The 27,412-nt window shown below is 31.6% G+C and overlaps 1 protein-coding gene across 1 annotated transcript; it reads left to right on the top strand.

Moving 5' to 3' along the window:
• Window positions 1–1,342: 1,342 nt before the first annotated feature.
• On the top strand, window positions 1,343–25,625 carry LOC143080656 (uncharacterized). The gene is made up of 7 exons (XM_076256625.1): window positions 1,343–1,481; window positions 3,269–3,652; window positions 17,308–17,415; window positions 18,670–18,819; window positions 19,551–19,697; window positions 22,692–22,784; window positions 25,242–25,625. Exons 1-7 carry the CDS (start codon window positions 1,409–1,411, stop codon window positions 25,367–25,369), a joined length of 1,083 nt encoding a protein of 360 aa, XP_076112740.1. The 5' UTR covers window positions 1,343–1,408; the 3' UTR covers window positions 25,370–25,625.
• The last annotated feature ends 1,787 nt before the right edge of the window (window positions 25,626–27,412 follow it).

The following is a 27,412-nucleotide window of genomic DNA, read 5'->3' as shown; positions in this document are numbered from 1 at the left end:
AAACAGATAACAACTGTCATTTTCCTGATTTGGAACCTACATTTTATCATGTAGAAAATGGTGGATCAAGCTGTTTTATAGCTTGCTAAACCTCTCATTTGTATGACAGTCGAATAAAATTAGATCTTAATGTGTAAACAAAACAACCAGACATACCACATCTTCTTCTTTATATAATATATGAAATGTCAAAAATATCTTTTATAGTTTATAAGATTTCTCATATAATTTAAGATGATATATCTCGTAAAGAAAATTATATGACATATCTTATAAACTTTATAAATAAAGGCAACAGTTGTATACCGCTGTTCGACAGTCATAAATCGAATGAGAGAAAACAAATCCGGGTTAAAAACTAGAACCGAGCAAAACACATCAACTATAAAAGGAAAACAACGTAACAACAGAAACACTGAAGTACAATAAAAATAATCGACAATGTAACACACAGAAACGAACTATAAGATAACAACTGCCAATTTCCTGACTTTATACCCGACATTTAGAATGGTGGGTTGAACCTGGTTTCGGGGTATTTCATAAGTTTTATTAGATATCTCATAAACTACATAAGATATATCATAAATTATATAAGATATCTCATAAACTATATTAGATATCTTGAAGTTCGAATAAATAGCAAAACGGCTTGCCATATTTATCAGTCATAATGCAAAATAATATATTATTAATGTCAGATGCTATTAGGAAAATCAATTATTGAAATCTGAGAAATGAAAAATGAATAATGCATTTACGTACTTTAGAGTGGTAGGCAAATCTTAATCATTTATTTTTTCAAAAGAAGAAAATAAAGTATGAATCTTAAATGTACAAAATCCGACTCAAAGTTAATGATACAACAAAAGATGTTGAATGAAATTTTCGCGTCAAATCCATTGTAATTTGTTTCTTGTCGTTTTAATTCTGCGGATTTGACATGACTGATGATACTTTATTATAGGTTAGCTATTCCATAATTTTTCTCTGTTTAGTTTTCCCTGGATAAATAATATGTAATAGGTTTGATCAAAAAGATGCTAGAAGCTGTAATTTTATGTATTTTGGTCTGTAACTTTATTTCATACTCCTACACGCAATTATAAATGTTCCTAGTTCGATTTTTTACAGATTGATTGAATTCACTTTCTAGTTTTATTCATTAGAGGTTGTCATTCGTTTATTTACTGTGTCTTAAGTTGATTCAAGAAGTGTATGATAACATGATTTTTCACATCACAAAACGCCTTGTGGTGATTGCATAGGAATAATTTCATTAATTATTGGATGGATTTATCAAAACATATTTTAGATCATTGATATTATTGTGATAACATAGTTGATAAATTGGTATATGACTTCGGGATGGTGACAACGCGTCTTACCAAAATTGAACCAGGTTGAAATGACTAATTCCTTTTCCTTTGTAGTATTCGTAGTAATATTCATTGATGGAGTTTTAAATTTTGATAATAGAGGTAAGTTAGTATTAATGACATTTATTTATTGGATTAAGGCATGTTTGATATTATGCATTTTACAAGAAATTGTTTTCAGGAAGAAAGGAGATAATCAGCGTGACTCACTCGTTGTGCTGCTATGTAATAATCAGCGTGACTCACTCGGTGTGCTGCTATGTAATAATCAGCGTGACTCACTCGGTGTGCTGCTATGTAATAATCAGCGTGACTCACTCGGTGTGCTGCTATGTAATAATCAGCGCGACTCACTCGTTGTGCCGCTATGTAATAATCAGCGTGACTCATTCGATGTGCTGCTTTGTAATAATCAGTGTGACTCACTCGGTGTGCTTCTTTGTAATAATCAGCGTGACTCACTCGTTGTGCTGCTATATAATAATCAGCGTGACTCACTCGGTGTGCTGCTATGTAATAATCAGCGTGACTCATTCGGTGTGCTGCTATGTAATAATCAGCGTGACTCACTCGGAATGCTACGATGTAATAATCAGCGTGACTCACTCGGTGTGCTGCTATGTAATAATCAGCGTGACTCACTCGGTGTGCTGCTATGTAATAATCAGCGCGACTCACTCGTTGTGCTGCTATGTAATAATCAGCGTGACTCACTCGTTGTGCTGCTATGTAATGCACATCGAACAGTGCCATTTCTGATATCATTTTGTTTCTTCTGACACTTTTAGTACACAAATGTACGGTTCATGTCCCGGCCTCTACAATTTATCCAAACGGATGTGTTATTGTTCCTTTAATACACAAATGAACGGTTCATGTCCCGGCCTTTACAATTTATTCAAATGGATGTGTTATTGTTCCTTTAATACACAAATGAACGGTTCATGTCCCGGCTTCTACAATTTATCCAAACGGATGTGTTATTGTTCCTTTAATACACAAATGAACGGTTCATGTCCCGGCCTCTGCAATTTATTCAAACGGATGTGTTATTGTTCCTTTAATACACAAATGAACGGTTCATGTCCCGGCTTTTACAATTTATTCAAACGGATGTGTTATTGTTCCCTTAATACACAAATGAACGGTTCATGTCCCGGCTTTTACAATTTATTCAAACGGATGTGTTATTGTTCCTTTAATACACAAATGAACGGTTCATGTCCCGGCTTTTACAATTTATTCAAACGGATGTGTTATTGTTCCCTTAATACACAAATGAACGGTTCATGTCCCGGCTTTTACAATTTATTCAAACGGATGTGTTATTGTTCCTTTAATACACAAATGAACGGTTCATGTCCCGGCTTTTACAATTTATTCAAACGGATGTGTTATTGTTCCCTTAATACACAAATGAACGGTTCATGTCCCGGCTTTTACAATTTATTCAAACGGATGTGTTATTGTTCCTTTAATACAATAATGAACGGTTCATTCGGAGCCTCTACACTTTATTCAAAAGGATGTGTTATTGTTATTTATTCAACCTTACAATAACTGTATACGCAGGCCCCTATCCATTTATAAAACAAACACAAAGGGACAAGTTTGTCCATTTCTAGACCTCATGTGACGAAAAAGGCATGAAATCACAGATAGCTATCTGTAGAAACTCTTTGAAAACATATATATTGTGTATTAAAGACATTTATTGAAATACAAGGGATCAGCTAACTATTGCATTCAAGCGTGTATTTTGAATTATTAAATGTAGGTTGTTTTATCGAACATTGGCAAATTAAAAACATGACTTCATCAGACAAGAAAAAAATGTGTTGGTGTTAACAGTTTCCCCTACAAACAAGCAATTTTGATTCTGTTTTTAGGAATCTTGAAGTCATGTGATGACCAGGAATTTATAGACGAAGGGAAATTTGTAATTACATTCACATCGGCGACTTTTGATCATGCATCAACAATTTTCACACATCAATTTTCATCTTCCTGCAAGATGTTTATTACATATCCTGGACTGCGTTTGCGAGCAACAATCGTTTATAAACCAACCAAAAGAGGCTGTCAACATGGGTATCTAAGCGTCGGAAATGACAAATATCGTCCAGATAGAGCTTCATTAACTTCATATCAATTTTGTGATCACACAGAGAATGTCGAAATAGTGTCAAGGTCAAACGTGTTATGGGTCATGATCAAAAGACGTTTTGATCAAACAGTTGAAGGTCATATTGAAATACAATCGAGCAAACCAGGTAAGTAAATTCCAATGAAAATAAAAAAAAAGGCGGGAGAGCACCACCAGACGTGTCAATTATTCATTTAATAATTGGCATGTCTTTTTAAAGGCGAACAAGAATATTTATACTAGTTACCATGTTAAGGGACTTAGTAGTGTTCTTTTTCTATTAACATATATGTAATAAACATGTTGTTCAAAAACTTAAAACTTCATAAAGTGTCGATTAAACGTGCAACTCAGACATATTATATAATAAAAAAAAAATGAAAAGCGACAAATAAAATCATTGTAAATAAAAAAAAAGGTAAATACGTTTATTTATTAAATTTACGATAGCTATTTTCACTATCTTGGTTCGAAATCCACAATGAACTTTTTTTTTTTAATTTAAGTCACATTCTTTTAGTTCTGGTTTGCTGCCGTTTGCAATTTGAATACTGTTGAATTGTAAATTATTAACCCAAAACTAAACATTATACATACACTAATTTGAAATATTTTACAACTGTGAGGTATAGATCACAATACGGAAATTTTCAATATTGATCAATTATAAATATTCAGAGACGAAAAACGTTTTCAAAACTATGTGATATAATATTTTTCTTTTAGATTTTTTTAAGGCCCTTTGAGGGCAAGATTACAAACATGACTGTATCATATCGTCGCAATTTAATATTTGTTCCTTTCGATATTTGAGTCCATTAATGTTAAACTTGCAGTTTTGCGCTTTCTCCCTCAACAGTAGTTGAATTCAATAACTGCATAATGTGACAGCGCTTGAAAGCTTTCGATTAACCAGTCTAAATACATACCTATTTATTTGACATAAATCTACGATCATATGTTTATGTATTTTCATATTATAATCGAAAGCATTTTGATTAAAATGGAAGAATCGCCTCCACTTGCAAGTTATAATAATTACTTGGAGTCGTTTTATGCAAAATCCATTTTAAATGCGTATTTCACATTCCCGAAGGACATATTACTTTCAATTTATTTTGCATATACCAGTCGTTTCTGTGGGATTGTTTATATCTTTTATAATCAGAGTGCAGTCAGTACTTGTACCGTGGATGCTAGTTATAATAATTACTTGGAGTCGTTTTATGCAAAATCCATTTTAAATGCGTATTTCACATTCCCGAAGGACATATTTCTTTCAATTTATTTTGCATATACCAGTCGTTTCTCTGGGATTATTTATATCTTTTATAATCAAAGTGCAGTCAGTACTTTTACTGTGGATGCTAGTTATGATAATTACTTGTAGTCGTTTTATGCAAAATCAATTTTAAATGTGTATTTCGCATTCCCAAAGGACATATTACTTTCAATTTATTTTGCATATACCAGTCGTTTCTGTGGGATTGTTTATATCTTTTATAATCAGAGTGCAGTCAGTACTTTTACCGTGGATGCTAGAGGGTCTTGTATAGACAGGCATTAGAAGTAACAAAAAAATTGTATTTCAAGAAATATTTACAATTATATATACGTATACTATTTTAGAATCGTATTGATGACATTCTGATGCCTATAATTTACATCTATTCATGATTTACGGTTTTTTAAAACAGCAATAACTGTTCTTCATATTTACGGAATTCTGAATCGTTGGAAGTTTATGTCGACGCTGCCTTCATGTCCATTGAAAGTTGTTGTTAAGAATTCATGACGGTTCAAGTTAGTGTGTAATGGCAAAACACTTTCTATTCGTTTCGAATCAATGACAGTATGGACTTTTAACAACAAAAATGTCACCAATTTACATTAAAAATAGAACAAAATCGTCCTGTTTGTGGGAACTTTCAGCATGAAGATACCAACGAGATGGATTGATTGATTGATTGTTTGATGTTTGGTGTTTAACATCACTTTCAGTACTTATGACTCTATCTGAGCGGTCAGTTTTTATCAACAGGTAAATTGTCGATCCAAACTAATAAATATTGGCGCCAAATGGACTAAGATATTAGAAAAACAAAGGCTTTGTTTATATCTCGTGTGTACAGCATCCAACAAGTATTGCTACCACAGGAGGAATTCAATGTTTGCATTTTCTGTTATGAATCATTCAAGGTAGAAGTATAATTAACAACAATACTAAACACCGAGGATAGTTCAAAACAGAAAGTTCCTTAACAAATAGCAAAATCAAAAGCTCAAACAAATCAAACAAGTCAAACGACTGGATGACATCCGTCATATTCCTGACTTACTACGGACATATTCTTATGTAGATAAATAAAGACAACAGTAGTATACCGCTATTCAAAATTCATAAATCGATAGAGAAAAAAAAAATCCGGGTAACAAACTAAAACTGAGGGAAACGTATCAAATATAAGAGAACTACGACACAACACCGAAATGTTACACACACAGAAACGAATTATGTAACAATGGCCATTTTCCTGACTTTGTATAGGGCATTTTATGAAAACATGGTAGATCAAACCAAATACAACGAAAAATATCTTTAATAACTTGCAGATTTGTTGGTTTTTAATCGACAAAACTAATATGGCCGCTAATTTTGGGAAATTGTAAGTGCATGAATTTGTTGCCTTTAATGATGCTTCAACTCTCAAAGTAAAAATAGCCAAAAAGTATAAAAGTATGGGAAGATATAATCGAAATAATTATTTCTAAAAACAAACGTACATCAATAACCTTACTAATCGATGACTGACATATTTAGTGTCTGGCTGCACTACTATAACACATAATGTGTGTTATAGTAGTCTCAGCTGCCAGCAACAGAGATTTCGAAATATTTCAAAACAAGTCAACATCTACTTAATTTATTATAGCAGCGATCATCGTCCTTTGCTAGATCATTGAAATAGAGTATATATTTCGGTTATGGTCTTACACAAATTATTGCAAAGTTGACAATCACTATTATTAAGTTATTTTCGCCTTTTCATGTGATTTAGAGCTCGACATTAGGTATGGACTCTTATTAAGTGTTAAACGTATGTCTTTGATATATTATGTCGATGGGTTCTGTAGTAGAGAATTGATAAGAAGTAGTGGATTCGTAAACGATAATCAACGAGCGACTTTAGTCTATATCTATGCTCCAAATTAGATTATCGGTACTAACAAATTCACTGCGCTAAAAAATCAGATTAAAATTTTACGGAAAGTATCCGTTCAGGGCATCACTCATTCAGTTGACAAACGTTCGTTTGATATTTTACTATGTTACCGATCTGTCACTAAAATTATCGACTAATATCTAATCAAATTTTTTCTTGAAAACCGCCTCACTAACTTAAAATAATGAGTATAAGAAACTATGACAATATTGAAAAAACACAATTGAGAGACAATTGACGATCTGCAAAGTAGATAATGGAAAACTAAAGGCTGAGCCACATGAACATCACAAAAACATACTTATAATAACCAGACAATGAATGTACTTGTATTGTCTCTGTTATAATGTAGAAACTTTTTTTTAAACACAGGTCAAATAGCAGCAAATATTTATGTTTAACAGTCTCTACTGCTATACGATTAAAGTTATAATTTTCACAAATATTGTTTATGAAGTTGTAAAATTGAGAAAGAAAATGGGGAATGTGTCAAAGCGACAACAACCCGACCATATAGTAGACAACAGCCGAAGGCCACCAATGGGTCTTCAATGTAGCGAGCAACTCCGGCACCCGGAGGCTTCCTTTAGCTGGCCCCTTAAAAATGTGTCTTCAAATATTTTCTCATGAGGTTAACTATTTTCATAGTTTGACATTATATTTTGAATAGTGGGTCACAGTCATATATGTTACGTAGGTATATACTGCTTTATGCATATTTCAAAGTTGATGTGTATAATATGTAACTTTATAAGAATGCTATAAATGAAATTATGATATTAATTTTTGAGTTCGGTATTTTAGTTCTTTTCACTTTGTTGTCATGGGAAAATCAAAAAAATTATAAACAAAAACAGGACAGTAACGTCTATGAGCATCGAAAACTGCATGGACTCTTGAATAGAAAACATAAGACAAATATTCAAATTTCACAATGCAGAATGATCTATTTGTAAACCAGTAAAATTCTAAACAAAACATAAATTATATAACAAAATAATTAATTCTGTAACACTAAATTTATAAGAAATTGGGTAACTATTTAAGAAAGCAACCCAAGGAAGAGTATCAAATACAGGCAATAAATAGAGAAATTTTATAAAAACTTGATTTTTGTTTATGTTTGAACCATATTCAACATTAATTTAAGGAAGCTGGCTTGTGATGTTTTGGATGTTTTGTCAGATTTTCGGAATCCTCTGGTTTTATCTATTGGAATGCCTTGAAATATTTGCCCGGTGACCCCCATTTTTCTCTTTGTAACTCTTTTACTTGTATTAAAAGTCTTATGAAATTTTAAATATTTTTTAATAGTTTTTGAGAACTAAAACTTGTCAATGATAAAGCTATGAAAAGTCAAGAGAGAATATTTTCCCGCCAAAATTTCATTTGCTAATATCTCGAAAATATCTCGACCTATTAATTTATTTTGCTCTTTGGGTTCCTATTTTATCCCCTATCAATATAACCTAGTGTTTTGAAAAGTTAATTACTTTGAAACTGAGAAGCGAACTCCCTTATATAAAAACCATAGGCAAAATAATTACAAGATTAAAAAGTAGCTGTTATGAACTAAAAAATGAAAGAGGGTGTACTAGCTGAAGACAGAAAGTGTTAGCTATGTTAGAACGCGGTTGAAGGTGAAATACATTTCTTTTTGAATGTCTTCTTCTGAACGACACAAGATCTTAAAGTCTGTCTACTTTAATTTCTAAATTTTAAAATCTGTTCAAAGTTATCTGATAAGATGAAAAAAAAAATGAAAACAACACGTTTAATAGTTCTATGCGTCCGAAGCACTTTTCTGGATTTACCTTTATCAGGAACGCTCAAAGCCAAACATTTGAAATCCGAAGATGTGTAAGTACTGAAACCGTTGAAGAGATATATGTCAAAAATATCTAAAATAAATAGCCAAATTCATCTAAAGCCTAAGGGAGTTGAAACCTTAGTTTCTTAATAATTTCAAAAATTATAAATGGACAATTTTAGTAAAGTTTGTTAAATCATGACAGTACCGAAGTCCTTACTACTGAGCTGATGATACACTCGGGGACTGATAGTCCACCAGCAGAGGTATGCAATGTGCTTGGAAATTTATTTGTTACTTTAAACTTATCTCAATTTATACACTCCCTATTTGAAGAACAAAAGAAACTTCTGGAATATATCAATGTAGTTTGAAAAAGACAAAAACGACAAGGACTTGTCTTCCTTTTGCCTAGGTCTATAAATTTAATAAGAAAACGTATTTTCTCAAGGTCACAGTGGCTTAAAAAAAGATATATCAATGACATTATTTGAATTTGTATACATGCTTTTTTTTATAATATACAATTACTCTTATGCTTACCAACATATTTTCGCGGATACTTTATTTCGCGTATTTCCCTTTTTAGTCCACTACGCAGCTATTTAATTTCGCAATTTTCTAGATTACTTGGTGTGTTTTAATGAGGAAACACCCGAGTTTTACATTTTCGCGACGAAATATTTTCGCATTATTTTTCTACTCGCAAAATTCGCGAAAATAAATTGCTCGCAAAAATAAGTTGGTTTACAGTATCATACTTTACCTTTTTTTGGTAATATTTCATTCTATTGTGTTGCTCAGAGTTGTGGGAACCGTATTGGGTTAATAAATATCGTATCTTATCATGTTCTTACGATTCAAATCACTGATTGCACATTGTTGACATCTTCATCTTAGAATAATCATGCATTGTGTCGAAATATTGATTTTATATGAACAAGGCTTTGTCGTATGGCTATTCTTTACTGCAACGTCTACAACTGTTTCAAATGATTTTTTTTTTTATTTGGAGCCAACGACATGAAATTCCACGAACCTGTACTATTAATGCAGTCATTAATAATACTCTGCGGAAACGCATTGTTTACGTCATAAACTAGGCGATAAACGGTCAGTGACTCTATTTTACAAATGATTATACGGCAAATGCATTAGCTGTAGTATATATATGTCATCATACGGTCATCAAACTGTTTACTTATAAGACTTATTGATATATTGCAGTTGTTCAATTAATGTGTCTGGCATTATTAGAGATAAATAATAATTCGTTAATTCATAGTCTGAAGCTATACTTTAACCGTACCTTTATTTTTTCTATATTCATATTGTAGTCATTGTATATATTTCTGTATTCTTTATTCATTTACTTAAGGAAATCTTCCATGACATACGGAACCGATATTGAGCTTAGAACGTCATAAGGCCTTATCATCAGTTTATTTCTACTGGTTTTCAGTCACTGCGAGCATTCTATACTACTGTAGTATTGTTTGATTTTTTAGTATGTGTTGTTTTATCTGTTATACCATAATTTAGAGCTGATTTCTTTTGCTATACTGTTTTAGTATGTTCTTTTATAATTGTTTTTCATTATCTTCTTCTTCGTCTTCTTCTTTTTACAAATAAAACGTTCCGAATATATACAATTTAAAACTCTTGTTTTCTGAATAAATAGTTTTGTTTTAAGTATTTGGAATTCTTTTTTTTTGTCTTTGAGAATCCATGTTATACAATAAAGCACACTTGCACACTTGGGACAATTAAATGTTACATTATTTTTTTTCTAGATTCTTTATCCGAGGTAGACTTGGTAGTGCCTAGTGTGACGAGTTGCCCCTAATTTTCAATTTATTTCTTATCTGAAAATGATTTTCGTAACATTGATAAGATTGATTTTTTTCTTTTTCTTTAAACATACATGTAAACAAGTATATGATTTTCACCCACAACATAAAATTCATCGTCATTAATGTTGGTTTTAGATACATGATACTGTGCAATTTAGAAATCAACCCTTATCTATATGATTTAGATGTGTATAATTTATATATGTATGTAAACAATTTCAGTGTGTATATCAACAATATGACATCAACTTATTTACTTTTTAAGCTCAACCTGTCTCTGTTGTATGATTCTGAAGATATGTGTAATATAGAAATGAATTATCTCTATAATGAGTGAAAAACTAATAAATTGTCAAGGCTTAGGACAAAAAGAAAAGAGAGAAAGATTAAACCTATGGTGCAAAAACCAAAAGTGTAATATTTTATTCATACAAGAATCACAAGAATGATATAAACAATGAGATAAAAGGGGAACTTTACCATAGTTCCGGAAATTCACAATCAAGAGGCATAACAATTCTTATAAAAGAAAATTATTAATGAAACTAGAGATAATGACGGAAGAATAATACTCATTAATATAGAACTTGGTGGATATATCTTTACACTACTGAACGTATATGCTCCAAACATTCGTCGAAATAGAAACTCATTTTTCAAAAAAGTAAACAATATAATTAATAACAACCGCTTAGGAATATTAATAATGGGGGGTGATATGACACAGTTTAACTTCATTTGATAGAAAAAGTATTAGCCCTAATAATCAAAATAAACATGTTAACAGTTTAAAGGAACTAATAAAAAAAATATAAACTTATTGATATTTGGAGAGAACTAAATCAAAACAGCAGTCAATTTACATGGAGAAGATAAAAAAATAGAAGTGTTGCAAGCAGAATTGATTTTTTTCTAATAGGCCTAGATATAAGACCTCACCTTATATCAGCAGACATAAGACCTGCACTAATATCACATACAGATCATCAAGCAATCTCTTTACAAATAAGACTTAAAGCTCAAAATAAAGGCAAAAAGTAAAATCACAAAATTACTGAACTTAGAGGAACATCAATTCGGAAAGTCCATAATCACATGGCAAAATCAAATAACAAAACGCATAAAAAAAGAATGGACAAGAACTGTCATATTTCTGACTTGGTACAGGCATTTTCAAATGTAGAAAATGGTGGATTAAACCTGGTTTTATAGCGCTAACTCTCTCACTTTGATGACAGTCTTATCAAATTCAGTTATATTTACATTGATGCGTTAACTAAACAGACACAATAAATAAAATAGTGGATTCTTTAAGATAAATAACAGTATACTGAATGACACAAAATACAAAGAAATAATAATTGAAGTAATTGACACTCATAAAGAAAACATACTCACCAAAAATAATGATCCTCGAGTTACTTGGGACATTTTTAAAACTGAAGTAAGGGAGTTCAACCATTGCATACTGCCAACAAAAGGCTTCTGAAAGTAAAAATGAAATTAAACATTTAGAAAATAAGTTAAAATTCTTATATGAAAAATCAAGTAATTCTCAACAGTTTAAAATAGAAATAAATAATGTAGAAAACAATTTACAAAATTGATATATAAAAAAACTAGAGGTGCACAAACCAGATCCCGAGTCAGATGGGTAGAAGAAAGGGGAAAACACACAAAATATTTTTTGGGTCATGAAAAATCAAGACAAACCAAGAAAACTATTTCCGCCCTTAGGTAATATCGTTACAGACGCATCAGATATTCTTATTCTTGGGAAAAACTACTACCAAAATTAGTATAAAAGAACTAAACCGGACCCTTCAGAAATAAAAAAAATATATAAGTCAAACAAAGATAGATCACTCACTATCCAATAATGATAGTGACCTATTGGGCGGCAACCTAACATTAGAATAATGTACAAATGCTATATTTAATATGAAACTGAATAAATCCCCTGGACTAGATGGTCTTAGTGTAGAATTTTATCGTACATATTGGTCATACCTAAAAGAATCTGCAGTGAAAGTATTTAATACATGTTATGAAAAAGAAGAAATGACAACTCTCCAAAAAATAGGTGTTATCTCCTAACTATATTAAAAAAATGATTCATTATCATTAGATAACTACAGGCCAATCACCTTATTAAATGTAGACACTAAGATTATGGCCTATGCCTTAGTGCAAAGATTAAAGGTGGTATTGTCCAAAATTATTCATAGTGATCATAATGGATATACAAAAAAATCGGTACATAGGTTTTAACATTCGCCAGATTCAAGATATAATAGACTACTCAGAAAAAATTAATATAGATGGGGTTTTATTGTTCATAGACTTTTCTAAAGCCTTTGATTCTTTAGAATGGCCCTTCATGTATGAATCTCCACTAAAATTTGGAATACCACATTCCTTCTTAAAATGGGTTAAAACGTTATTTAATGATACTAAAGGATGCCTGTCTAATAACGGCTGGATCTCAGAAACCTATAGTCTTCACCGTGGTATAAAACAAGGATGTCCGTTAAGTTGTCTTATTTTTGTATTAGCAGTTGAAATCCTGGCCTGTAGAGACAAGATTCAAACATTAAAGGGTTTCAAATTAAACTTGATGAAAAAACGCATAGTTTAAAAAATTTCCCAATTGGCTGATGACACAACACTCTTTCTCAGTTCAAAAAATAAAATACACCAAGCATTGAACCTAATAGAAATATTTGGATCACTTTCTGGTTTAAAACTGAATAAATCTTAAACAGAAGGTATATGGTTAGGTAGACTTAAACATTGTAAAGAAAAAATTGAAAATATACACAGGAGCAAAGAACCAAATAAAAGTTTAGGTGTCTACTTTGGATTAAATAAAAGTGAATGTGACAAATTAAATATGGAAAAAAAAACAATGAAAGTCAAAAAAATTAATACTTGATTGGGAAAAAAGAAATTTAACAATGATAGTTCGAATAACAGTTGTTAAATTGCTTATTTTACCTAATCTTACTTTTTTAGCTTCGTTTATTTCAATACCCCAAATGTACATAAAAAATTTAAAAAAACTTATATACAACTACTTTATATGGAATAATAAACAAGAAAAGGTAAAACGTTCAACACTTACCAAATAAAATTGAGAATGGAAATGGGGAATGTGCCAAAGAGACAACAACCCGACCAGAGAGCAGACAACAGCAGAAGGTCACCAACAGGTCTTCAATGCAACGAGAAATTCTCGCACCCGGAGGCGTCCCTCAGCTGGCCCCTAAACAAAAAAATACTGGTTCAGTGATAATGAACACCATACTAAACTCCAAATTGTACACAAGAAACTAAAAGTTAAAATAATACAAGACTAACAAAGGCCAGAGGCTCCTGACTTGGGACAGGCACAAAAATGCGGCGGGGTTAAACATGTTTGAGAGATCTCAACCCTCCCCCTGTACCTCTAGCCAATGCAGAAAAGTAAACGCATAACAAAGATTACACAAATGGAGGTCTGAAAATGACAGACATTGATTACTGCTTAAATGCATTACAAATTTCATGGGTTAAACGATTAACGGCAAAGGAATTTGCTAATTGGAAAGTCATTCCAACATATAATTTCAATAAATTTGGTAAAAACAACCTTATATTTTATATGATGCCAGACAACATATAATCATTACCTAATTTAAGGTGGTACCTAACACTACAGGGAGATAACTCTGTAAAATCAGCTAAACGTTTTAATTACTTTGCTTTGTGAAGGCAATATTAAGCTTCTCAATGATCAAAATTACTATTTGTCAAACTGCTATATAACCAGTATAATTTTTCTGATAAAGCGATTGGTTCAAAAGATTGGAAACTTTCATATTTTTGCCAAAGGGTCAAAGTAAATACTTTGTCAAAATTTCATGAAAATTAAACGAGCCAAATTAATTTTTGTAAAGGTGTTGGGCACCACCTTAAGTAATGTAATACCCTCATTTTACTTGAACATTTAAAGAGCTGTTACAAAGAAAATAATACACCAACAAGTAATACAAACAATCATAAATTTTAGAAATATTAGGCAGCAAATGTTGTGGGGTAATAAAAAATATAAAATTTAAAGGAAAATGTTTAGTTTACCTAAATTAGATAAAAGATGGTATAATTTTCATTAATGATATAATTGATCAAAAAGGGCACATATCACAAAAAGTTATATTGGAGAAACTAACCTCAAAAACTAATTGGATCGCTGAACTTTTAGAATTGAAAAATTGCATTTCGAAAGAATGGGTTTGTACATTAAAATCTGACAAATCTTTGAAAACTTTTGTAAAAACAAAATTAAACTTGTCCTTGACTGTTAACAAAATAACAGAATTAATTGAAAATATGTCATCCAAAGATATATATATATATATAACCATTTAGATAACAAAAATGATGAGAGACCAATAGGATTCTCCAAATGGAAAACCATCTTCAATCTAGGATCAATCACTCCAATAAATAATGTGCTACAATTTACTTTTAGCTATTTAATTAATAACAAATATCAAATGTTAAGATGGAAATTACTCCATTACATCCTTCCATGTAAACAATTATTACTACAATGGCACATACAAGAAACAAGTATGTGTGACTTGTGTGACTTGACTGAAGATTACGAACACTTTTTTCTCAAATGTCAATTCTTTCATGAATTTTGGAAGAAAATATATGTACTTGTAAGCAAATTTAAAATTGGGTCACATATTTTTAATTTTAAAACTTCCGTACTGGGCTATAAAATACATGATCCTATGCTTAATGATATAAATCTCTTCCTAACTGTGTTAATATATTCAATTCAACAAATAATCATATATCAAATTATAAACAAAAAGGCTTAGACGCTTATGCAGTTTTCAGAAATGAATTTTTAAACACATACGAAATTAACAATTACAAATGTATATTAATGCTAAAAACAGCAAATTTTTAAAAAATGTAAAAAGATACATATGATCATGAATAGCTGGATATAATATATTTTCATGTATGGAATTGTTTTAGCCAAAGTTGACAATATATCTGAACACGTGGTAATAAACCAAAACAGCATGCTTCGTGAAAATGTACAGAATTTTGTCTCCAAACACATTATGCACACTTGATCAAATGAATTTTCAATTACAATGTCGAGACTTATACCACATATAATTTTTAACTTAAGTTTAAGTTGTTCGTGAGAATCAATACAACGTATAAATTAATCCGGACAATTGATCAACCAGCTTTAACGGTTCTCCTTTAATAAGGTTAAGGTCATTGATCATAAAGGTTTAATTTTTAGAAACAGAACCGGACAATACTGTATACTTTCCGTAATCATGAAACAATATATTTTGCAAAATGTATGTAATAACCATGAACTGTAAAACTAACAAACTATCTATAAATATGAATTCACTGAATGAATTCTCTGGTTATCAAGTGACTAATACACAGGGATATTCGGCCAACTGCTGTAGCTCGAATAATTTGCCAGAACAGCAACGAAATGTGCAATAAAGATATTATCTAAAAAAAAAATTTAAAAAAAATGATTTGCTCTGGTTTACCGACTTTTTTTTTGCTCTCATAATGGTTCTCCTATGTGTATATTGACAATATACAGTTTTATAATGCGTTGTGTACTTTTTTTAACCTGTGATGTAGATTGATAAAAGGGGGAAGTTGTATTTCCGAGAGAGTAAAGTCTAGTATTTATCAGTTACATTTGTGATTGTGCCAAGTCATAATATTTAGCCGGTTTGTTTTTCATATTGTGTGTTTAATATTTTTTAAATCATTGATTTGACTTTATATGAGCCAGTCCATGCGAAAAGGTACAAAAACGAAAAATTTACGAAATTCTAAAAAGTGTGCATAATTATTGGTAGTAGACTTGTGATTTATAAAACACATTTACTTTCCCTCATATCATCAAGCTGTGAGCTACACGCACCTGCGAGTGTTGAGACCCCCCCCTAGTTTTATCAAGATTTTTAGTGAATTATTTCATATATTTCAATCATTTTCAAAGTACAGTTTAAATGGCTTGATTTGCCAATTGATAACGTTAAACCTGGTAGCAGTGGGGGTAAGGCTCTCGCTTACGATGCGGATATCAATGCAATGAAACCGGGCAACGGTTCGAATCCCGTGCAACTAAGGTTGATTTATATAATATTAAATAACTTAACTTAAAATAACTTACCTTAACTTAACTTGGATATCAATGCAATGAAACCGGGCAACGGTTCGAATCCCGTGCAACTAAGGTTGATTTATATAATATTAAATAACTTAACTTAAAATAACTTAACTTAACTTAACTTAAATTTCAATTTCTAAAACACAAGATGTCATAGTTTTTGCATTTTCCCTCATGTTTTAATGTTGTCTTTCTTTCTTTAAACCTGTAGAACTGACGGAAATTATTGACTTTTGTCTCTGTAGTGTCATAATTTTTTGTAGTTTCTGGTCGGTATAGCATTAGTCCGGGGAACAAATGATTTTACACTTGCTCAAATATAAAAAATTCAGATATTTCTACGTCTTTTTCGGTTTTAGTTGACAAATTCGGGATAGAATTGACAATCTTATGAATGTTTACATTAATGTAATTTTTTTTCGGATAAAATCGTTTTTCAAAAATACTATAACAAACTTTGATAACATGTCCTTTAAAGTTTACCAAAAGGACTTTTTGTACCTTTTCGCATGGACTGGCTCATATGTAAATGATAAAGCACGTTGTTGTTTCCAATGTTTTTGGTTCACAGTTATTAACTTTCACATTAAGTTTTTTTTTCAAATTGAGCTTATTCAACCATGTTACATTTCTATTTATGAATAATTTTTTGAAGAAAAAAAACATTTTTTTCAGCTTTTTGCCATTCTTCTCAGTTTGAGTGTTCTCCGATACAATGTATACCTATGACGTCATTGTGTGACAATGTCAAAGACTGTGATAATGGTAAAGATGAATACTGTGGTAAGTGGTCAAAGTTCAGTCAATGTTATAACAAATCATTTTATTTGTTGACTTCAAATGTCCAGTTTACTTGGCCGTAGAAATTAAAAAAAAAAAAAAAATTATATTCTACTAAAAATAATAATTTCAATAAAAATCTAGTATTATTCTAATAAGAACGGCAGATGTATTGGAGAAAAATGCGAAAGGAAATCACATCTAAATTTCTAAAAGGATTACGTCCCTTAATTAAGATTAACTAAAAGATTTGGGAAACTTAAACATAACAAACTTATGTTAATAAATAATGATCAGAAGTTTTAATTTAATTAAGAATAAGTAGACGCGCGTCTGACTAAACATTTATACGACTGATAGCTTTGATAAGTGATGAGTTTTTAAAAAGCACTTGTTTAACCATTAATTTGTATTTATTTCACAACACTGCATTTTCGTATTTTGTTTTAATCGAATAATGCAAAAACAAATACAACAACAGCAAACGATTTAGGTATGTATTTTCTTATGAGTGAAATCAACAAGGGAATGCACAATGTTGTAACTCTTCATATTCTAATCTGGAATAAATTAAAGTTAGGTTGATAATTGGTAAAATCAATACAGTTTTCAAATGTCAATTTAAACATTTCTAAATGAAGTGAAATGTGTGATTCGTGTTAAATTTGCTTAATGGGATCAAGAAATTCCTCTATGGAGAAATTACAACATCCCACGCTTAAAATGGAGAATTCAAAAGCAACCTATTTTTATGAAATTATTCGTGAATGAATGTTTGTCAAAGAAAGTTTTAGACATTTTTGATTATTTTCGAAACATTTAGCTACATTTATATTGACAAACTGTTTTTCAATAACCTTCGAATACTTTTTAATTTAGTTTAAAAGCTAAGCTCTTAATGGTAGGAAGATTTTAATTAGACTGAAAAGAGTAAAATTTGACACTTTGTCCGTATGTACAAATGCGTTAAAATAAACGTAAGGTTGGAATCATACCGCAAATCCTTATAATCATAAGCATAAAATGTTATTAAACGGTAATTTGTTCAATAAAGAATATTCGTATTTATACTGCATTTTAAATTATTGTCAATAGGTCAAAGTATGTATGTTGTCAAAATGTTTACGAAAAATAAACAAGTCACAACGAGTTTTTGTCAAAGTGTTTGATACCACTTTAAGCATCTTATGAAGTGTTGATTACTTTTTGTTCTCATGCATAACTGTTATAACAAAGATATTTGAAATCTTATTTCAGATTCTGATGACTCAGACAGGTGTTTTCTATGTGAAGACGGGAAATGTATATCCCCAACGTTACCACGATATCACTATAATTGGGGGAAACCGTTTTGGTATATCTGTGATGGGTTTAAACACTGTAAAGACGGTAGTGATGAACAGGAAGGCAAGTATAGTTTTAAATGTATTTAGGGTCAGCGGAAGGCACAAACAATGTTCCAAAAACGTTTTTATGTATATAATACATTTAGCGTTTTATATAAAAATTGAAGCGAAGTAGTTTTGTTGCAAATGAGACAAATATTATTGGAAACCAATGGACAAGTGATTAAATTTTGCTGTGCGGCCTTCATAAAAGCGTCTCTTGGGTAACTGTTAATTAAAATAGGTAATTATTTCAAATTAAGAAATATTTCTCCCTCATGCAAAGCTCTTCTTCCTTCTCGTTTTTGGTTCTACTTTTTTATATATTCCTTTTGGTTTAAAGCTCTTCATCTTTTTAAAAAGCTGCAAATATTTAGCCTCGAACCTCATTGGAGTGACATTGATTTTTGAAATGCGGATCTGATGCAGTATAATTGGTATCGTTCGAGATTGATTAGATTGATAAATAAAATAAACCTTACTCTAAACAAAATTGATTTATATTGAAGTTTTTTGTATTTGTTGTAACAAATCATAATATGTTCATTGTTTAATTGTCATCGGCCTATCAAACAATGTGCAAAAATGAGTTGGTTTAAAAACAAAAATACAAAAGACCCATGCTATTAAGCTCGTATCGGTTAAGTTCGATGTCCTACATTTACGGCAATACATACACTTAAAACGACTAAAATGACTAAAACATTTGATTTCATTGCAATCATGTTATATCAAATCATTGGTTTGATTTAGATCGATGTGAAGAACCATGGAGTTTGGGTTCTGATCTCCATTCGTGTATGACAGATTTTCCAGGAAAGTCATTTCTTACTTGGGATAAACATAAATGTGCTAAGAAAGAAAACTGTTTTCCAGCTGATGATTGTCTTCATAATTCAGGTATTTTTTGTTATGTTATGAGCGTTTTGATAAGATTGCAATTTTATATTAAATGGTTTATTAAAAGACCAATTTGAAATTTTGACCAAAGTATTCTTAGTAACATCAGTTCACAAACATTATCAAATTATTTTTTCAACTCATGCATATCATTTCGGAAATTAATATTACGAACTCAAATGAACAATGTTAATCAACTTTTTCACGACTAAAATCTATCCGAATGATAACAGAGCGACTAATTTATTACATAGCAGTAAACCACGTCATCTTGTGGATATCACTACGATTTGATAGCGTAAGAAGTATTTGTGCCCTTTTTAGGAAACTTGTATTTGAAATAACTTTCATCAATATACTTGAGAGCTCTGGACGGCGGATATATTCAAATTGTTGAAACCCCAATCCCGTCCCCAATGTGATCTACCGAATTAAACATTCCATCAGGTTTGTACTTAATGCCTAGGTCACACATTCACGGATTTGACGCCGGATTAGCTACGGATACGATCCGGCATCATTCGTGGCAATCCAATCTATATTAGTCCTTAGATATCCGTATTGTTGCCGTAGTCATACGTAGCAGTACCTGTATATCCCTGACAATCTTTAAACATGTTCAAAATTTGATAACGGATCAAACGACCGTAGTAACTACTTACTAAACTGTATGAGACCATACTGGTCCGTTTTAGTCCTTATAAAAACCGTATTAATCCGTACATATTCTCAGGCTAGAATGATTTCTACGGCTAGTTTCGGAGAACTACGTACTGGTACGGTTACACCACGTATTAGTAAGGATACAATACGATATTTTACGAATGTGTCATGTAACGGCACGATTTCATTACGTTGCAATACGGATAGCTAGGTTGCAGCCAGGGTTCTGAAAGTCTATTACGGTTTACTACGTTACAACACGACAAAATACGGAATACTGTGGATTCTTTTATTTTAGTTGGTACCAATGTTCGTGGATTGCTGAAAACTTGCATTTTCTTGGATATTTGATTTCATGGTTCTGCCAAAAGTCTGGATACAACTTTATAGTAATTTGTTTTTTTTATTTAATACTTAAATTCGTAATTCACCTGTACCCACAAAACCCACGAAGACCACGCATATGGGTATCCGACCAATAATAATGAATCATCAGTATAACGATGACAAACTGACATAAGGCTTCTGTATAAATATTCCATACTTATAGGGCCCTACTTATTTTGTGTCTTGACGTTGAGGTATATATAATGATTATCCATCATCAATAATCAACAACTGCTGCTTGCAATAAATTGGCTGGAATTAAATATTGATATGGCACATAATGACAGGGCAGGGTCGGTATTCTTGATTACTGACCTGGAGGTGACAGGAGGCAGAGAAAATGGCGGACTAGGGACTGACTTCCCTATCCATGGCCAGTTTGGGTCCCTCAATACTAAATTGTGTGCGGAAAATTAAACTACATTTAAGAACTTTGAAAGAAAAGTCTTAAATATGTTTCAAGAACTGCTACATGTCGTTCAAGGATTACGAATAACACCTCATAGTACATACAGACAGATACATAATTTATTTAACAACAACGAAAAATAATCTACGATTAACTGCCATATAGAAATGACGAATAACAAGTAAATTACAGAAATGTGACGGTTCGTAATATTCCGTTTCAGACTGTTCTCAATCGTAATAACCCTTACTTATACCGTAGCAAACCGTTGTTTATCCGCAGTACATACGTCATGGTACGTGTTGCGTACTAAACTGTGTCATTTCCGTATTATACCGCATCTTACCGTAAGAACCCGTATCACTCATGTCGCCAAAATGAACCCAATCAGTAATTATCCGTAGTAATAACGTCAAAACTCGTAGTCATACCGTTTTCCATCCGTATCGGATTCGTTTCAGACTACGGAAACATCATTTCCGGGATCATCCGTGAGATTAAATCCGTAGTGAAATCCGGCAGTGTATTCCGTAAATGTGTGACGTAGGCATAAACGAAAAATTCGACGGGTGCAACCTTTGAAACAGGATATGCTCCCTAAGCACATGTGTTATTATTTTCGTCGTTTGTTGTTTTTTCTATGCCATTGCTAGTTTGTTTTATGACTCATGAGTTCGGATATCCCTATATATGGGATGTATGATTCAAACCACGTCAATACCGAAGACAGTTAATGTGTTTTATATAAACCACGTCAATACCGAAGACATTTAATGTGTTTTATATAAACCACGTCAATACCGAAGACATTTGCTCGAAGGTCTTCAACTATGTTTGACGGTGGTCTATAAAGGTATCGGTGTACAATGAAACGATATAATCAATAACCTTTGATATTCATAAAATAAAGTATTTACGGACATACCGCCAAGGTAAATTAAAATTATACTTGACTAAATCAAACGATTGCCTATATCAAACAACGGTACCAATATCAACCAAAAGAAATATATACAATACACCTATATACAATACACCTGTCTATAAAGAAAACTGTGACTGAATAAAAGTGTGAAGTAGTGAGCAGTTGTCACTGTAATGTCAAGAGTCATAGTTAAGGAGTCAAAACAATAGAGAGGGGTTAAAACAAAAAAGTAAAATCACAAAAATTATGAACTCCGAGGAAAATTCAAAACGGAAATTCCGTAATCAAATGGCAAAATCAAATGATAAAACACATCATACGAATGGACAACAACTGTCATATTCCTGACTTGGAACATGCATTTTCGAATGTAGAAAATGGTGGATTGAACCTGGTTTTAAAGCGCTAAACCTCTCACTTGTATGACTCACTTAAACTCGTTTACAAAAAAAAAAAAACAACAAAACAACGTATTTTGCTATAAATATATATAGATATGGATCTTATAATTTATCATTTATTGTATTCATTTAATTGTAAACCCAACAACTGATAAATGGTAATTATTAGACAAAATTCAATCTGTATTTCGACAATTGATCTTTTTCAGTTTTACACAGGATTGATAGCACGTCCATTGCCATTGTTGTTTGTGCCTTCTTTGTTGTTTTCGTTTTTGCTATATGCTTCATTGTAAAATCAGGCAAGTAAATAACATAAGTAAACATCCATTGATTATGATATACTTATCGAAAAATAAATAAATAAATAAACAGCCTGCACAACAAAAAAAGACTATAAACATCATGAAACAGGGTGCAGCAATCATTGTTGAACATATTGTGTCAAAATCACCTGATACCCAATGCCCCAGTGTTTGTGTTACCATTAAAAGTTTATCATCAAATGTTTCAAATCTGAAACGAATTTAGCATACGGAACAGTAACTGTCTATAACAGTATGTTAATATTAATATCAGCCAACATGTTTAACGATACTATCGATCGAACCTACATTTAAATTTCACAAAATGGTAACTTTGTACAGTTCTTTATGTATATATATAAAAACGAAGATATGGTATGATTGCCAATGGAAAAATTCTTCACAAGAGACCAAACTGAATTAACAATTATAGGTCAACGTACGGCTTCCAACAATGAGCAAAGCCCATAACGCATAGTCAGCTATAAAAGGCCCCGAAATGACAATGTAAAACAATAAACACTAACGGCCTAATTTATGTATTTAGCTACATATAAAGAGGGTTAATAATTGAATCCATAGTACACGCGGAACACGTATTTTTGAGGTGGCAATTCTTGTCTGAAAAAATATGTCATTGATATGTTCATTTTTCGGTAAAAGCTGCCTGTCGGGAGAATTAGTTTAAAATGTAAGATAGTTCTTATCCTATAAAAAAAGAATATGTGGTATGATTGCCAATGAGACAACTATCCACAAAAGACCAAATAAAGGCAACAGTAGTATACCGCTGTTCAAAACTCATAAATCCAGGGACAAAAAACAAAATCGGGGTAACAAAACTAAAACCGAGGGAAACGCATTAAATATTAGAGGAGAACAACGACATAACACCGAAACGTAACACACACAGAAACGGACCAAGCATCAGACAAAACACCACGAGAATAACAAATATAACATGAAAACCAAATACATGAATTTGGGATAGACAAGTACCGTGCCACGTCTGATCTCAATATCTCAAAAATAAGAGAAAACACAAACGACTCAACGTTAAAATGCAACACACACAGAAACGAACAATAATATAACAATGGCCATCTTCCTGACTTGGTACAGGACACTTTTAAAGGGGAATAAAAGTGGTGGGTTGAACCTGGTTTTGTGGCATGCCAAACCTCGCACTTTAATGGCAAAGTTAAATATAACATTGAAATGACAACATAATATTACAGGACTACAATACAAATAAATAGGAGAACATATTAGACAAAGAAAAACATGATTAATAGATAACAAAAAGCATCAGGTTTAGAACAATTCATGCTATTGCAAACAGTAAATTTTATCAAATGAATATGAAAGAGATATACATAAAGAAACTGAAGTATTAACTAATTACAGAAAACTAAACCCGAATACATAACGCCCAGATATAAAAGATGACAAAATGACACAGACATTAACAATTATAGGTCACCGTACGGCCTTCAACAATGAGCAAAGCCCATACCGCATAGTCAGCTATAAAAGGCCCCGATAAGACAATGCAATATAATTCAAACGAGAAAACTAACGGCCTTATCTATGTAAAGAAAATGATCGAAAAATAAATATGTAACACATACACAAACGACAACCACTGAATTACAGTCTCCTGACTTGGGACAGGCACATACATACATAATGTGGCGGGGTTAAACATGTTAGCGGGATCCCAACCCTCCCCTTAACCTGGGACAGTGGTATAACAGTACAACATAAGAACGAACTATAAAACTCAGTTGAAAAAAGGCTTAACTCATCAGATGGATAAAAGTACAAGTGGACGTGGATTCCCCTTAATATATTTAACACATATGTTTTGGAGCTTATTGCTTTCAATACTCACAAACTTTTAAATTGACTAGGCCTTAAAATGTTTTAAATCCGGGGAATCGTTTGTAGACAAAAAACGTCTTGCGTATACAATTCAGTTATAACACTGATCTATTAGATGAATTTTACTGCATTTTTTGTTACCTCATTTCAAACCTCTCATAAATTCCAACCAAACATGATTGCAATTATTAAGATTTAAATGGTAGTCAACATAGCATTGAGGGACTGCTAGTAAAATGATATAGTCTTCTTATTGAATTCCTCCTGAAAGTAAATTCAGCCATTAAATATGTTTCCTTTATAAACACCGCGTCTGTAATGTATTTCCCACTCTGACCTTTGAAAATCAAATGATTTCTTTTGAGATTAGGTAGATGAAAAGTTTATATTAATTATGATTGCCTCTGATTTTTACGCGTGGGACGTTAAATTGTAGGTTTTCAAAGGAAATGATAATTATACTGATAAATCACTGCTTGATGTTATCTGTTAAATTATCCCAGCTAGTTTGCTCATTATTCGAACTCTTAAACAAAATCTGAATTAATAGTTGTGTCTACTTTTATATAGGTAAAAAAAGGAAACGACGAAAACAACCGTCTGTTCGAATTTCTTCCGGATGTCAGATATACAGAGATAATGCATCAGATAATATTACAAATCAACTACAAACTACGGAAGACGAACAGCAGACTTGAAGAAGAAGGCAGGACGATTTCAATGCCTTAAAGTTGTATTTGCTTCGATATAACGTTTTATCTTTCATTTCAAGAAATATCCATATCAGCTTGTATAACGCAGATCGGGCAACTTTACATTTGTGAGACAAATTATATACGTCATATAAAACAAATAATTGTTTAACACAGATTTTATTGTAATCAAAACATGTAAACCTACATACTAAAAGAAAATAAAGGACTATTTCGTGTTCGTTGAAAAAAACAGTGAAAATAGCGAGTATTATATTCTTTTACTCCCCCCCCCCCCGATCAAACGTCAATTATGTGAACCATCTATTGACATGTTGTAGTGAGGCTTTTCTCATGTATTTGTGAATATCTTTTAATAATTATCATTAATTTTATTCCAAATTATCACCAATTTTACTCGAAAACAATCGACAAATTCATAATCTTTAACGGAAAATTTTGGTATTTAAGGAATTGTAAAACACTTGTTATAAAGACCAGTAAATAGTTGTAACACATGCCCGTACTCGATGGTGTTTTTAATAATAATAAATATTTCAATATTTACTTGATATTCTAAATTTGATTGAAAATTAGTTGGAAAAACAGGATAATGAAAAATATTGACGATTATGGACGCCTTAATCCAGCTTTTCTCTAATCACGAAATTAGGAAACATTCGAGCATGAAAATCAATAATTTAATATACATATTTAACTTTAGTTTACTCACAGACATTATATTGATAAGTCTTTAAATATTCTTTCTTATCAAATATCCATCTTCCAAAGTCTATTTTTGAAGACAAAACAGTGACATTAAGAATAAACCATACGAGTGGACGACACGCTTAAATTGTATCGCCAGCTGTATTGATCGTAACAAAATAACATGTTTAAAGTCTTTCAGATTAGTTCAAACTAAATGTTTAAAGAAATAAATTCTCAAATAGTAGTTTATACAAACATGCTGTAATTGAAAATAAATGTATGTTATGAAAAAAAACATTCTTCACTGTTCATTGAAAATAAAACCAAGGACATAAACTTTTTACAATAATTTCAAATGCTCACTAAAGATTCTTTTTTTTTTAGTATAATGGGTCTGTAGATAAAATTATAGTTTATCTTTTTAACTTAAAATTGCTTAAAAAATCATAATCAAATATCAGTTATATATATATATATGTGTGTATATGAATGAATGTGACTATCGTATATGTATGAATGTATGCATATGTAAGTGTGTATGCATATATGTAGGTAAGTAAGTTATGTAGGTATGTAAGTGAAATATAAAATTAGTATGGAAAGAAAAAAGGGCGTAAATGTATTGTAGAAAAAAAGAAATAATTTTAAGATAATGTAATACATGTTTTTTAAAGTCAACAAAGATTGTACAATGGTACGGAAGCCGATAAGGGCCATACAAAAAAAAATTGTCGTAATTACGACATAACATGTCGTTATATATATAAAAGAATATGTACTATGATTGCCAAGAGACCAAATGACACAGAAATTAACAACTATATGTCCCCAATAATTAGAAAAGCCCCCGCATAGTCAGCTTTAAAAGGGGGACGAAAGATACCAGAGGGAGAGTCCCGAAATGCTGTGTGGCAGACAGTATTATCAATTAATTATTAGCTCCCTTGGTAAAACTCCAAAAGAGTAGAGACATTAAGGCCTAGTTTTTCCCTTCCCTTTCATGAATGTGACCTACCGATTTAGACTATTTACCGGATTTGTTATCACATAAAAAACACGACGGGTGCCACATGTGGAGCAGGATCTTCTTACCCTTCCGGAGCACCTGAGATCACCTCTAGTTTTTTGGTGGGGTTCGTGTTGTTAATTCTTTAGTTTCTATGTTTTGTCGTGTGTGCTGTTGTTTGTTTGTCTTTTTCATTTTTAGCCATGGCGTTGTCAGTTTGTTTTAGATTTATGAGTTTGACTGTCCCTTTGTATCTTTCGTCCCTCCTTTGGCCCAAGAAAATAAAATGTTTGATAACCATTTCAAATTGGCACACACTGTTTAGAAATGCA

This window comes from Mytilus galloprovincialis, chromosome 6 (assembly GCF_965363235.1).
Source record: "Mytilus galloprovincialis chromosome 6, xbMytGall1.hap1.1, whole genome shotgun sequence".
In the NCBI taxonomy this organism is placed as follows: Eukaryota; Metazoa; Mollusca; class Bivalvia; order Mytilida; family Mytilidae; genus Mytilus; species Mytilus galloprovincialis.
This window is presented reverse-complemented; position numbering and strand designations above follow the sequence as displayed.

Excerpts from the sequence above, each read along its gene's own strand:
- LOC143080656 (XM_076256625.1), top strand. The coding sequence starts at position 1,409 with ATGACTAATTCCTTTTCCTTTGTAGTATTCGTAGTAATATTCATTGAT. Across the intron at positions 1,482-3,268 it reads TTTAAATTTTGATAATAGAG|GAATCTTGAAGTCATGTGAT; the intron begins GTAAGTTAGTAT and ends TTCTGTTTTTAG. Across the intron at positions 3,653-17,307 it reads AATACAATCGAGCAAACCAG|CTTTTTGCCATTCTTCTCAG; the intron begins GTAAGTAAATTC and ends CATTTTTTTCAG.